This window comes from Phytophthora parasitica (assembly GCF_000247585.1).
Source record: "Phytophthora parasitica INRA-310 unplaced genomic scaffold supercont2.90, whole genome shotgun sequence".
Classification (NCBI taxonomy): Eukaryota; Oomycota; class Peronosporomycetes; order Peronosporales; family Peronosporaceae; genus Phytophthora; species Phytophthora nicotianae.
Window position 1 is genome coordinate 125045 of NW_008649076.1, and position 14767 is coordinate 139811.

The 14767-nt window shown below is 48.3% G+C and overlaps 6 protein-coding genes across 6 annotated transcripts; all 6 read right to left on the reverse strand.

The window, feature by feature from the left end:
* Positions 1-614: 614 nt before the first annotated feature.
* On the reverse strand, positions 615-4313 carry PPTG_18685 (hypothetical protein; the record flags this gene model as incomplete). The annotated part of the gene is made up of 1 exon (XM_008916854.1): positions 615-4313. One exon carries the CDS (start codon positions 4311-4313, stop codon positions 651-653), a length of 3663 nt encoding a protein of 1220 aa, XP_008915102.1. The 3' UTR covers positions 615-650.
* Positions 4314-4460: 147 nt separating this feature from the next.
* Positions 4461-7094, reverse strand: PPTG_18686 (hypothetical protein; the record flags this gene model as incomplete). The annotated part of the gene is made up of 1 exon (XM_008916855.1): positions 4461-7094. The coding sequence occupies one exon, from the start codon at positions 7092-7094 to the stop codon at positions 4461-4463; it is 2634 nt and encodes an 877-aa protein (XP_008915103.1).
* Positions 7095-7362: 268 nt separating this feature from the next.
* On the reverse strand, positions 7363-7683 carry PPTG_18687 (hypothetical protein; the record flags this gene model as incomplete). Its single annotated transcript, XM_008916856.1, has 1 exon — positions 7363-7683. The coding sequence occupies one exon, from the start codon at positions 7681-7683 to the stop codon at positions 7363-7365; it is 321 nt and encodes a 106-aa protein (XP_008915104.1).
* Positions 7684-7730: 47 nt separating this feature from the next.
* PPTG_18688 (hypothetical protein) lies at positions 7731-8618 on the reverse strand (the record flags this gene model as incomplete). The annotated part of the gene is made up of 1 exon (XM_008916857.1): positions 7731-8618. The coding sequence occupies one exon, from the start codon at positions 8616-8618 to the stop codon at positions 7731-7733; it is 888 nt and encodes a 295-aa protein (XP_008915105.1).
* A 157-nt stretch (positions 8619-8775) lies between these two features.
* Positions 8776-9828, reverse strand: PPTG_18689 (hypothetical protein; the record flags this gene model as incomplete). Its single annotated transcript, XM_008916858.1, has 1 exon — positions 8776-9828. One exon carries the CDS (start codon positions 9826-9828, stop codon positions 8776-8778), a length of 1053 nt encoding a protein of 350 aa, XP_008915106.1.
* A 430-nt stretch (positions 9829-10258) lies between these two features.
* PPTG_18690 (hypothetical protein) lies at positions 10259-11440 on the reverse strand (the record flags this gene model as incomplete). The annotated part of the gene is made up of 1 exon (XM_008916859.1): positions 10259-11440. One exon carries the CDS (start codon positions 11438-11440, stop codon positions 10259-10261), a length of 1182 nt encoding a protein of 393 aa, XP_008915107.1.
* Between the last annotated feature and the right edge of the window lie 3327 nt (positions 11441-14767).

Sequence of the window (14767 nt, forward strand, 5' to 3'; positions counted from 1 at the left end):
TACACAAATCGATTCATAAATCTCAGTAGTTTTTACTGAGTTATGGAAATTCCTCCCCTGAGGCGCAAGCCGCATGTTGCCCAGATGTGCCCAGTAAAGTTGTTATATCTAGTATCCAGAATATGCTTTATAAAGGTGAAAAATATCAAACACGTAGAGCTAATTTTTGTTTGAACGACTATTTTTTCACTCACTTTTTCAGCACGAAAAAAAACGATTGACAGAAAACAAGTGTTTTTTTAATTGGACATCGCTCTTATGGGTATGACTTGTGAGATAAGAATTTGATTATATTACTTCGAATCATCAAGTAAAACATGTTCGTCCTTCTCTTACAAGAGAAATAAAAAATATTATGGTTGATAGTACGTACACTTCATAAAATACTACGGTAGTCTTTGCTTAGAATTGAATACTTCAAGCCAAATACTACAATAATGCTATGCTACGGACATAGTAGCATTTCTGCAATAAACAACAACTACTATATGCTATTATAATAGTTTTTTTTATATCACAACAAAAAAGATCAGAAAAAAGACGAATTCCTTTGTTGTTCTCGTCCTGCAATAAGCTACGGCACAAGCTGTAACCAACAGAAACTACTACTACGTAACGTGAATAAGAAAGTGAAAGTGAGACGAACAGTCTCACGTAGAGATCTCGCGACGGCAAGAAGGGCAACGAGCGGGTTCTCCATCCTGCTCGGCATTTCGCACCAGCACATCCAAACAGGCCTTGTGCAGCTCATGGCTGCATCCGTCCAGCTTCACCGTCTCGCCTGAAGCCAAGTCTTGTCCGCAAATGACGCAGTTCCGCTCATGGTCCGGTTTCGCCAATGCCAGACCCGCTCGAGTGCTCAGCGAGGCCGAAATGCTGAAAAACGTTGCCTTCAGTTCATTGCCCGTCAGAACGTGGTGGTATGTTCCGCCCAGCTTCTCTGCAACTCGCTCCAGCACATTCAGGTTAATGCTTCCAAACCCCACTGCAAACGCCTGCAACCCGTTCCTCTCGTAGCATCCACTGATGTGTGTAGCAAGTTGTTCACCTTGAAGGGGGTCGCAAGGGTGTCCATCGCTGAAAAACACAATAGCTGGCTTATACACGTCGAAATTCACTCGTGATAGCACCTCGTTAGCAGAACGTAATCCTGCTGCGTAATTGGTCCCCCCGCCGCGATACTGGATCGTCGCGTTCGTCATCGTCGTGATGTTCTGGGCTTCGTACACGATTTGCGCGTAATTATCAAAAGTGACAACCGAGATCAAGTCCAGTGTAGCTCCGTCCGCAATACGGTTGTAGACGTATTCCTTCCACGCAGCCATGAGATCATCCCAAGGCCATCCGTGCATTGAACCAGAGCAGTCCAGAACAAACACGTGGTGCATCTTGCCACCACTCGCAATGTGCGAGCACTCGAACTTGTGTCCACTTACGTACGTGCATCCGTCGAAGCTTGTAGATTTGGGCTCCGGTTTGTGCCACGCTGGAAGAATGCAGTGCGACGGTTTGTCATCATGGTCGGGAGCGTCGCACTTGTACGCACACTTGCCAAAGAGTTCCAGCTCCATCTTCGACGTGCACGGATCTTCCCAACCTAGAGTCTTCCAGAATTGCTCATGAAGAACTTCGTCTGTCTCCTTCTCCGGCTTGGGCTCTAAAGCTCGCATACAATGACGACGCTGGTCGGTTGTACTGCCAGAGTACACGCACGCTGCTTTGCTGCCTTGTTCGCAGTCAACGTAGTGCACGTGTTCTCGACCCATTTTGGAGCAGTATAAATTACACATCTCAGCGATTCCCAGCTCTCCAGCCTTGTACTTGCGTTCCTCAATGTCGATTTCCTCTGTATCTGACAAGAAGTACGTGTTGCGCATGTTGCCGTGCGACGTCGTATGTGGACCAAAATGTCCATATTTCTTCTTGCAAAAGTAGCTGCAGCACGGGCAGCGGACATCACAGTAGTGAATCGTTTGGTCATCGTCCTCGTCACTCTGTTCACAGATACAAGTGTGTGCACCCTGGTGCATTTTCTGACCAGGTGGCAACAACTTCGTGCATTTCTTACGAGAGCCGTTCATCTCTTGGAAAGTGAACTGAAATTTTCCACGAGCGCCTGTGAAAGTCTTGGCCGATTGTTTGAGAAACACATCCACTCGACAGATACCGTTCTCTTCGCACATTTCTTGACACTCGTGACCATTTCCACACATGTGCACTACCGGAGCTTCCGAAGAAGCGTCAAAAGTGTTTGATCCTTTCTCATCGTCGTTTTCCACTGAAAACACCACCGCAACGTCCAGTTGACCGTGGAAATGATCCATCGCACCACAAAGTTCATTGCATCCGTCCATAATGCATTTCTGCATGCAACGCACTTCAATACACTTGTGAGCAGTATGTGGGTCTTCCACGTTCAAGACACAGCGACCAGAGCAATTCTGGGCTGAGCATTCCTCACCGCAAGTGTGAATGGGAACATCGCACTTGTGCCAATTGGTGTGGCCTCGCTTCATCGCACACTTTTTACCGCAGTTTGGTGAAATTGCCATACTGCATTCTTCACCACAGGTGTGATCTCCATCACGACACTCGCACTTGCCTTCGTGACCGGATTCTTTGCGGCATGAAGGAGTTTTACCGTAGTTTCCACTGCTCTCGCAGTACTCACAGCGACCAGCACAGACATGGTTACCTCCACAGTCATGGTTAGCAGTTCCAGGGTGAGCAGCAGCTTTCATGCACCCAAGTCGACAATCATCACACTTGCTTTGACACCGTGTCAGGAGCATTTGGAATCGTCCCAGGAACTGCTGCTCCATAACCTTCCATTCTTCAGGAATTCGGCCTCTGAGCATTTGCTTCACCCAGACCGAGATTCGAGCCTTGCGGCGACGCACAAAGAACGCCAGGAATGCATCAAAGTCAGCAACGATCTCTCGCGACACTTTTCCACCCTTGATGCTCAAATTCGATCGTAGAAACAGTCTCAGAAGCTGTTTGATCGCACCATACACCTTGACAAATGTATCGTCACTTGTGGAGCTACAGTCGAATTCCAGATCAATCTCCCAGTCTGGAAGCGAATCGAGTTCGATGACCTCATTCAGACTATTCCACTTATCGGCAAGTGCAGGATACTCAGTAGTCAAAGACGCCAAATCCACATTGATCACTTTGCCGTTACCAGCCATCACGATGTCTTCCTTCAAGTACGGAGCAATGTCTTCTTCTCTCGATACGTATTCCTGCGGAATGACGCAGCCGGTTCGAAGAAGTCCTGGCAACTTGGAGCTGATCTCAGACAACTGAAACTGCTTTGCACCTTCATCGAGCGATGTCCAATCCAGAATCGCAATCTTGGCAAGCACCAAGCGGATACAGTTCAAAAACGTCTTACCACTTCGGAAACCCGCAGTATCCACGCCGTACAAGGACGTCTCGATAAAATTCTGGGCGTGCATCAGCGACTGGTAGTAGTTGATCGTGCCCAACGGCGGAGAGCAGTTGATATCCAGTTGACCAGAGTATAAATCCAGTAAGAAGTTACTGTCCTTGTTAGCACCAACCAATTTCTGGAACTTGGTGACGAATTCATCAAGCACTCCCTTTTGATCGTTCGGGTTCACATCTTTCACGGACATGTACAGCTTACCGCGGAAGAGACTCGGATCACCCTTGATCAAGGCCACACCCTTCTGGAAACGTGCAAACAAGTCGTCGATCTCCTTGTCGAATCGCATCTCCATTCGGAAAATGGTGAACATCGAGATCGACGCATTGAGTACCGACAGGAAAACATCCTCTTGCTCCGTTCGTTCGAAAGACCCGAGACCTTCAAAGTCAAGTACAATGAGAAGAACATTCTTCGGCAAAATACGGATCGACATCCACGCTCCATCAGTGCAACGAGCTCCAGCAATTGCAAAGGACGACCCAGTCAGGTGATTGAGTAGATAACTCTTGCCTGTCGATTGCTTCCCCATCGAAGTGATCACGATACAGCGGCCTTGCCATGACTCGAGCAATGGTGACAGCAGACCAAACCGGATCGAACGTGCAATATCAACGGCTTGAAGATTTTGCGATTGAGCATCCATCGACGTCGCCTTCCCATTCGTCATAACCGTCAGTGAGTTTGCCTCGGCTCTGCAGATCTGAATAGGAACGAATGTAATCAGCTCTTGAAGGAATGATCGAACCGGTTGTGTACCAACGTCCAAGGCAGAGTTCGACTCGGTCACGAATTGCAAATTTTGAGCGAAATCCATTCCACCCAGAGGTTTATTCAGCTTTCTCAGGTCACGCATCATGACTTGGAAGAAATACCGGCAATTCTCTCTAGTTGGTTCTGTCAATGTAGAACTGCAGGTTAAATACAACTTCAACGTTGCTCTGGTGTCGTCGACGCCTCGAATCAAACCACGCACTGAGAACTTTTCGTACGTGTGGTAGAATGCTCAGAGCCAGTGATCCACCTCGTCATCATCCACCGACTCCGCCTTGCTACCGTTGACAGAGCGTTCCTTGGAATGCTGAATCCGGAACGATTCGCTTCTCACAGTCACTGTTAGACGGCATACACACATTTTCTTCCTCTCCTCGTTCACTGCGAACAGCAAATCACCAAAGCTTTGAATCAACAAACCCTTCGAGTGGAGGGTAAACCCTCCAATATAATTCACTGGAACTCTGCGGAAATCTTCACTGGCCACGGCAAGTAGCTCAGCCCTCTCATCGTCTTCAGTTGAGTTCATGACTTCATATTTTCCCACAAAGCCGAGCACCATATCGTCAGCCATAGCAAACAGTGAACCGTTAGGTTCACAAGATCCCGATGGCATGATTCGCACTGCTCGAGATACTTGCTGGTTCTTGAGACTGACCGACTGGATCGAACCATTCGTGTCTGTGGCATAAAGAGAACCATCTACTAGAAGTACATTTGTCACTGGCATTGCCAACGACGTTCGCAGCGACAACTCAATTGGTTTGTAGATCTCCAGCGATGAGAACGTTTCATTGAAGCGATAGAGCACCACCCGACCTCCTTCCTCAACGAGCGCTACAACTCGGTCGTGAACGTTAAAATCGCATAATGATACCGATCGACCGAACTGACGTGCGAATGACACCTCCCCAGTGTTTCCTCCCCACCACGAGCGCTGAAGCGGGAAATCTACGCGTTCCACCAACGTCCCGCTCAAAGACGTAGTTACCAAAACGAGGCAGCTGTTCTTGATCGTGAAAGCTTTAAGAATTTTTGCACCAGGATTTAGACGATGTGTGCCCAGCTCAATGGTACTAAAAGTTCCGTCATCGTTCTGCACCAGCTTGGAAATCTTCAGCTGGTCGGTTGCAGGCTTCCATTGCTCCTTCTCGACGTCGCAGTAAACTGTCATCTGACGAACGCGTGGGCGGACTGTAGTCATCAATCCTTCTTTGTGTTGTTCTCGCCAAGAAAGAATCAGATCGTTAAACGCCTCTGTAATCAGCTTGTGTTCATCAGCTTGACACGACTGGCGGACAGACTTCTCCATGTCATCATTCCATTTCCTCGGCAAAACGCTTTCAGCTACAGTTAAGGCAGTCTCAATGGACTGAAACCAATTATGCCGAGCCTCGATCAATGGTCCCACCATGGCCTCGCGAAACTTGTCCGATAGCAACTCCGAAGTCTGGTCCCATGGTAGCATGCCACCGACCGTTTTCAATGCTCGTCCAATGATTCCATCACTACCAGTCTTAAGCTTGGTATCCAAGACAGTGAACTCTCGCATGGATACTGCAAGGGATTCGCCTACGTTCTCATCAGGGGCATTGCCGCTCTGATCGCGAAACATCGTAGCAATCGTTTTCATCTGGTTTTTAAGACGAAGCGGTAAATTCAACGTCACTTGTGTCGAAGTGTCGAGTTTACCCCAAATGCGGCGTTCTGACTGAATATCTTGAAAACAATTGTTCAGAGTCCTGAACGCTGATTCCCCTTTGTCTCCTTTGAACAAAATGTCCAAGTCGAACAAACGGTCCATATGGCTAAGTAGTGTCGCGCGGAGATCCTCTATGTATGTTTGTACTTGCTCCTTGGATTGCTCCACTGACGCTCGTAAGCTACGATTGAGCATATCCTTGACATCCGTTAGCTCCTTCTCAGGCCAGCGGCCAGTGGTCTCTAGCAACACATTGCGAAAGTTATCTGGACCCATGACACCACACTCAAGTCGGATGTTTCGTTGCTTCGACTCGTTGGTTAACCAAGTCGCAAATTCCTTAACAGTATCAAATCTTTGACTACTCCACTCTTTGCGTTTCATGGCTGGAGCTGGTTCCACCACGGAATACGCTGGATAGCTTCCCTTCAGTAGTTGGAGGTTCTGAGGTGAAGAGTTCATTGGTAGCTTTAAGGTTGCAAGTTTTTCGCCTAGCACACCATCGCTTTGCTCCTCCTGCCGCTCGACATGGAACGCGACCGAAAACGACTTCCAAGCGTCCAAATGGTTGGAGTTCATGGAAGTCACAGCCCGATCGAGGAGCTCGACATCTTCAGATGACAAGCAGCACACCATATCTGGACTCAAACACGTTAGGAAACGGAGCACATACGTCGCCGTATCACGCAGTCGGGATTTCCGGAACAAGTCGTCTTGGATCCATCCAAACAGCACCAACACAGAACAGTCGCTCTTCTGAGCAATACAGTAAATACCCTGGTCTTCTGTCTTCAGATTCCTCTCGATATCGTCTGACCAGCACCCACAGCGCTCCAGCTCTAGCTCCACCGCCGCTTGCTTCCCAAACAGAGACACCACCTTGACACCGTCAGACTCGAGCTTCTCATTTGTCCCGAATATTTCCTTACGCAGAAAGAGAATGAAGTCGTCGTCGAACTCCCGTGCCTCGAGCATCTCCATCTCAAAGTCTTTCGCATTCACCGACGACAACATCCCGAGCGAGCAGCTCAGTCGCATCACCTCCAATTCTTCCAGAACGGGTTTGACCACTTCAACATCGTTTTGAACCTCTGGAACCAAACTCAACAGACGGAAACAGTCCGAGCTGATGAGCTTCTTGTTGGCACCAAGGTTGATGCGCATGTTTCACCTCGCGTCTTCTCTTCTGTCTCTCCACTTGTTGTCTCCCCGGAGTTTTGAGGAATGGCACCGAACGGGCCGATGTGAGACCTACTTGAAAACTGGGACTGCCACCGTTGACAGATTCTAACGCAGCAACGGGCTTGTGAAGCCAAAAGCGTTTGACAGTTGATGACCATGCAAAAATCTTTGAAAACCCACAAGATCAACTGGCATTGCAACATCGAATTACTTAGTGCTAAAAACTTAGTTTAGCTTGCAATAGGCTCGATTACTCTGGCGTGACAAACAGCAATCCTTGCTCGCGTACAATGTTGACATTCAAGCAGTCCATATCGATGCTTGATCCGTCTCCTGCCACCTTCCTCATTGCATACAGTTGATCCGTCGCCAACGCGTGACTGAGTCGCTGAAAAGCACTTTGGAGTTCCCTCTCCATGGTCTTCTCGAGCTCTTCTCCGAAAGGGGCTTGCTCACACGACGTCCACTTGTTAGTTAGGGAATTCTTCAAGCGATCGAGCACTTCATCGACAACTCCAATCCAATCGCTGACTATCATGACAAGCGGTGCCGAAAGCTGCTCACGAAACATCTCCGGAAGATCACTCAGACTAGAAAGATCCAACGGGGAAAAGTCCCCTACACTGGCCACGATGGATATCCCAACGGGAAGTTGCATTTTTCTCCTCTTGCCAACGCAGGGTATTCTGAAGCAAACATCGCCAACAGCTGCATCGCCTCATTAGCCGCAATTTGGTGACCACATAACGCCAAAGTACTCACACCTTGAAACAGCGGCTCAAGCTTCAACGGCAGCGTTAACACAGCCCACAAACGCCCGTTTTTCTCGATCAACTGTTCGTAGAGGCCGTCGACGCCCTTGAGTTCGTCGAGAAATGCTGTCAGAACGTCTCGGACTTCGGGTCTCGGCACAGACGCTGGATGGATTAGTGGTTGGAGTAAGTCAAGCCAGAACAGCGCTTTAGCTCCGGCCAGCAATTTTCCGCGGAGCTCGTGAAGATACAACTGCACGTGCTCCTGGCATTGCTGCTCTGCCTCCTGGCTGAGCTGCTGACAGCGTTCCGTCGCTTGGGAGACTTTTGTTCCAGGCCAACGGTGGAATTGTCGAAGTAAGGCATCACGCACTTCTTCGCTCCGTTCGTAACAATTCAGATTCAGCTTCATGGACCGATATTTCGCGACATTAAACACCCAATTGGCCAATTGTTCGGCGCTTTGGAACTGCGGTAAGTAGCTGCGCATTGGTGGTAGTATCGACTGCATCAGCATCATGGTCTTCAAATCGCTCTTGTCTTGGTAGTCGTAGCGCGGTTGCTTCAGCTTCCACACTTGCTTGGATCGGCAGGTCTCCATGATCACGTCGTCTTGATCCTCAATTGTCTTGTTTGCTTCTACAACGGTCTTGGACTTGACCCTTTTCGAGGCTCTGCCCAATGCTGAGCGTTTACGCCGCGCTGTCATGCACAACCTCGTTTTTTCGCTACTGCGACCCTCGTCCCATGTCATCAGCCACATACATCCATCAGATCCGCGATACAATGAGCGGCAGTTGGGCACTTCGAAAGAGGTAGCGATTTGCAGCATTTACATTAGGAAAAAAAAAAACTCGTTGCTTAGCATTCCAGTGGAATCGTTTTTTTTTTCTAGACTGCAAAATGGTTCATCAACTACCTGTCGTTCCTTTCCTGCAAAGTAGTGAAATATCTAACTCGCTGTCTCCAGTGGCCATCGCTTGGTTTAACACCAATGCTGTGTCTTCCACTGATTTCATCACTTTCTTGACTGGTATCAAGATATCAACCGACGTCTCTAGGCGCACGACCTTGTTACTACCTTCATCCCATTCAAACCAAAGCGAGCAAGGCAGTTGCAATCGCCGTCCTAGCAGCTTTGCTCCAACTCTTGTCAGCTTCAAGTCTTGATCGTTTTCCAACAAATGGAGGAACACACACTTGAGAGTAGTTTTGGTCACCGTCACGGCCAAGGACGCTCTTACAACGACAAGACTCGGGGCGACCTCCCTCATGTGCTCGAGTTGAAAGTGTAGCTTCTCGAAGTACGAAGAAAATCGATGCCACCGATCGATGAGAGTATCCACACCACGACACTCGCCGAGACTAAGGTTCGGTGCCATCGACGACTGGAGGAACCTGACCTTCTCTTGAACCTGACGGTCTTGAGCGAGACTGTCCTGACCAGATTCTATTCCATGACGAAAGTGGTGGAAGTACTCGACCACCACATCGAAAACAGACTGCTTGACACTAGAGAGGAGGCGGCTTCGTTCTAGCTCCAGTTGAGAAATCTCTTCGCGTAGCTTAAGTACTGTCTTATGACTCGCTTGTGCCCTTTGTTCTTTCCTGAAACGATAGCGAGCCTGGTTGATGCGGCACTGCTCTCGTCGACGCGCAATCCTTCGCATCTCCAAGAGCTTCGCGTTGACATATTCTGCATCACCAACACCAACTAGTGTACCGTTCCCGCTTAGAGGTGAGTACGACGCTAAGTTTTGAAGTGACCGTAGGTTGCTGTGGTGAATATTATTGTAATGTAAGAGCGAGTTCGAAGTGCCATCCCGAGATTCCCGGGCAGAGCTGCCTCCCTTAGGGAAACCACTTCGTGTACCAAGTGCCGGCTTAGATGGGAGAACCGACGTATCCAACCACTCATGCCGACGGACGCGCTGGAAAATTGGTCCGACAATCGAGAAACTCATGTCGATTGGCGTTGAGCTCGAAGGTCTTGTGGAAAACTCTCCGCGATTAATGACAACTGATTTCATCTGTGGTGCTCTTGATCTTGATAATTACGAAGTGGCTCACGCTTCCGGCATGGATGGAGCTTGCTGGTCAACATCTAAGATTACACATTGGTCATCACTCCTGGAGATCCAATGATTACCAATAGTGTTATCTACATCAGTATATCGAATGAGCCTTTCCACACTATACGATACAAAACTGCGTTATTAAGGTGCTAAACAGACATTTTACCTTCATTCATAAACTACGGTACTGCTACACATCTTCCGCTAATCCATATAATTAATTCAAGATTTTAAACTTAGGGGATAGGATACTAAGGTGGATGCAATATTTCGAGTGAGAATTCATACATGATTTGTAGTTGTGAGTACAAGATCTCAGTTACATGTCAAACTTGCCGATTGCACAGTCACGGGTGATAAGAGCCTGACTGAGCACGAAAGCCGCATCCGTTATGGAGCCTAACACTCGACTGATTGGCGTCAAGAAATCCACCGTCATTTCCAACCGCACCACATGACTGCTAACTTCGTCCCACTCAAAGTAGAGTGAGCAAGGCAGAAGCAGACGTCGCCCAAGTAGTTTTCTGCCCAGACTTGTAGCAGTGATCTCGCTCGCGTTTCCAGTGTCTCCGTATTCGCCGAGTAGATGAGGAAACACATTTTGCAACGAGGCTTCTGTTATTGTGACGCTCAAAGAAGCTGCAACAACAGCAAGATTCTTCACAATCTCGTCCATGTGCTCAAGTTGGAAGTGTAGATCCCGGAAGTACGACGAGTATCGCTGCCACTGCTCGACAATCGCGTCTACTCCATAGCGATCGCCAATGCTGACGTTTGGCGACAACGAATATCGAAGGAACACGAGCTGTTGCTGCGCTTCTGTGCCTTGGGCAATCTGTGTTCGATTGACTTGGCGAAGCGTCCGGAGCCCGTGACGGAAGAGGTGGAAGTACTCGACCACCAAATTGTAGACACTCTGTTTGGCACCGAAGAGGATACGGTCTCGTTGCATTTCCAGCAATGGAATCTCTTCCAGCAGCTTAACAACTGTGTCACTGAGCAGGTGAGACTTTCGATCCTGCTTGAGGCGGTAACGAGCCTGGTTAATACGGCACTGTTCGCGACGACGAGCCGTTTTCAACCGCTTGTGTATGTACTTGCCGCCGGTCTTTTCGATTATCATGGAACCGTCGGCGCCATGGGTCGTGAATACGTTATCAGGAGAGGCAGAATCGCAGTCGTAAACGGGTATAGTGCTGTTGTCGTTGTAGTGAAGGGCTGCTTGGAGGCTCTCTTTCAAGAGAGAACTGCTCGATGCCGAATCGCTACCTCGAGATGCAGGCTCTGTTGACAGGGCAGCTCTTGATGGGTACCCGTTCGTCACAAGTGCCGGGCTAGCTGGAACAGGAGCATCGTACTCGTAGATACATCTATCTTCGTCATACTCAACTTTATTAAATCTGGCTCGCTTGAACAGAGGTCCAACAATTGTCGTCGAGGTGGCTGGAGGGTGATCAATAGTTGCCTCGAAGACTCTGCGATGAATGGTGGTCGCCTCCATTGGAGCGTGTGGTTATTCCAAGTCGAATTGAAAAATGATCCTGCTCACGTGGATGCTTGTGGGCAAGACACTTGTTGCCAACTAGTCACAACAATGTGAAAAACAAGCAGGCTGTGTTCGGTACGTTGTTGTGTGCACACTTACAGCTGGCTCTCAGGTGATGTTGATGCTTGTTTTTGAGAGTTTGAATGGATAATCGTTGCTCGCTAAGACCTCGCAATCAAAGAGCTCACGGTTACAGCGCGAACTTTTCCGGGGCAAGGAGCTCTAACTCCGTCCTTAGCCAATATGATATGACAAATTGGTGGTGCAATGATAAACCAAGTGGCAACGACGAGTAGCGCAATCACATATGCAAAAAGGATAGGCCAATCGCGCGATCAAAAATGCCTGAAGCTAATGGCCAGCAAGTTAAAGGTGAAATTCAAAGTACTGTTATTTGGTGCATGTGTACTGGATAACACATGTTGAGGTTATCATTGCTTACCGTGAATTGCAATGAAAGGTCTTGATCTGACTGCAAATTGTACCTCCGTCATATTCTTATAAAGCAAAGCTCAACCAAGAGTATAGTGACCAAGCACGCTTACCTGTACAAAACCTACATGCATGTAGAACTCTAATGATAATAATACCGTGATCGTCGACGAAAGGCTTCTGACTCACTCATCATCAATGCTCGCGATAGCACTACAGTTCGTGGCTATGAGTAATCCGACTCCACCCAACGTGGTTGAAGCGAAGGCTCAATTCACCAAAAACATTTTGTGTTTATCAGGCAGCTTTTGCTTCAGATAAAATAGATTATCTACTCTCTTGTATAACTCCGTCGCCTACGTTGAGACACTACACGCTTGCACCAAGTGACAACAGACGAGTGCAGTCGCATTTTTAGATTATTTTTCGATCGCCTAGCGCTGACATTGATGAGCCAGATGATCTAGATGAGTAGCGCGATCAAGAATGTTCTGTCATATGGAAATCGCGCGATCATTGTTGTGATCATTAATCAAGAAACAAAGAAACGGCGCCACGTCATTTTAATAATAATAAACTATTAAAACCAACGGGTAGGACGGAACAGTGACAGAATTCACCTTGTCGAAGTCAGCAGATATTGGAATGGAGGGGAACTTCTTGACGCCAACCAGATGAGTGTTAGGCCACCTATCAGACGCAACATTCGTGGCTCGTATACTGTGCAATCGGCTTGTGAATTGAGATCCCACGCACATCTTTCCAATGTATTCACGAGGCAAATAGTAATGTCCTTGCGTGCATGCTGCCTCGGTAGCCATTCGTTAGTAAACATACCAAATTACTAGGTATTCATTACCCTGCAAACAACGATGGGGGAGCGCTGTCAACATGGCCGAGTGTTTGTACTGGCACCTCACCACGCGTTCAAGGTGATGCTCCCATTGAAGATGTAGAAATATTAGGCCAATCGCGCAATCCACGATGCCTGAAGCTAATGATTAGCACGCGACGCATGAAGAAGAATGGTTTGGGCCCTCGTTGCTGATAAGCGCCCAGTCAGCATCTCTCTATTCACGGGCTTGCGCAAAACGCTTTGATATCGATTTACGTACGATTAATGACACTAGAGGAAGCCTAACATATACTAACAACTTCGAAGTACATCGCTTTGAGTAATTCGAAATGTGGCTGTACTCCTCTTTCTCTGTAAGGTCTTACAACAACGGTGCTCTTCAAAACTTCCTCCGGATCGGATAGATGAAAGAAACTCGGCCATTGCGCCCAGAATCTTCCAAAACCCAACAAATTGTCGAGGGAGTTTTAAAATACTACGTAGTTGACATAGTGACATCATCACGAGACAGTAATCAAGAACTCGTACAAGCTGATGCGGCACTGTGATGACCAATGCTGACAAATTCAGAAGACTTCAATCTATTAGCACAGTTCTGCTCGTCATGGTTGTGGTTTCACCTCGGAACTGACTCGCGATGAATATTATAACCTCGAGGCTGCTGTATGGTGTTGGCATAAAAAATCTGCGCTTGTGATGATGACGCAAGACACCTTGTTTTTCAAATGACTAGAATAACTCCACGACAGTTTGGATACCAGCGATTGAAGCCTACTGCCAGTGCACCGACATTCACCCCGTGGGTACCAAGTGCCAAGTGCCAAGTCACTAGGCAAATGGAAGGCAATACCATGCAGAATTGGCAAAGGTACCATGATCGCGCTGGGGTCGTATGAGTGTTTCAACAGGGAACGATGTCCTGATCGGAGCGCAAGCATGGAGCTTAAGTTGACCGTCAACTACAGCAACAAGGGCAATTTTTGCCGGTAGAGATTCTTCGCTTTTAAGACTCATCCTTGTTTGAGTTGACGCACGTACAGTAGTTCTGACAGCCTGACGCGCAGGACCATATCGCGGAATTCTTGACGACGCATACGTCGCTAATGTCGCCGATAGTCACGTGACCATTATTGCTGCGAGCTCTGCTCTTTCATCCGCACCTGCACCGCGGCAAAGAGCTACAGCAGCAAAGCTCAGGTAGCGTACGCTCCTGACAACCCGGTTTACTCTGCAGCGTGCACGAACACAGCGTCGCCGTGTTCAGGTCTCGTCATTCGTAGCGTTTCTACCCAAAATGCAGAGAAAGGGACACCGAAACTCATCACGCCTTCGATACAGCTCTGTTCGTCGTGGGCATCGGGCTCTGCTTGCTGCGTCGACATGTGAGCAAAGTGTGTTGGCGCACAGCATATTGTCACCAGCAGCATGTGCTCATTCAATATGCTCATTCAAGGAGGCCGGAGCAAGTCGGCGCGGCTTCTGAAGCGGTGGCGATTGGTTTTCGTTTCGTCGGACGGCAGGAACCCACTGCAGACGAAGGCGACGTCGACAGGTCAAGCGTCGATCCTCAGATTTGCTTGAAGCGCCTCACACTTGGTTTTTGTATGCTTGCTGAAGTTAAATGCGCAAACTTTCCCGATGCCAGAAGCCGTGTGCGAAAACAGACAAACAGCTGTTGATTAGACTCGTGTGTTGCCGCGAACACGCCGAATCCCGAATCTGGGTAGATTTGCCAACCAAGCCATGTCTTGAAGAATCCTGTGGCAGGAGACAAGACCTGCCGCAGGATCATTTGGAGGAGAAAGTTTTCGTAGACTTGCTCAACGGTACTGATACTGTGTCTTACTGTGTAAGTGCATAGTACTAACGGTACGGTAATTAACTTACCATTAGCGCGATTTTGTAAAGTATCGGTAGTCTTAAGAGTAATTGGTACATTTGTCTCTTGCTTTGACAGTGGAGCGGACCTTAAAGCTGGAGAACGCCAGGCGTCG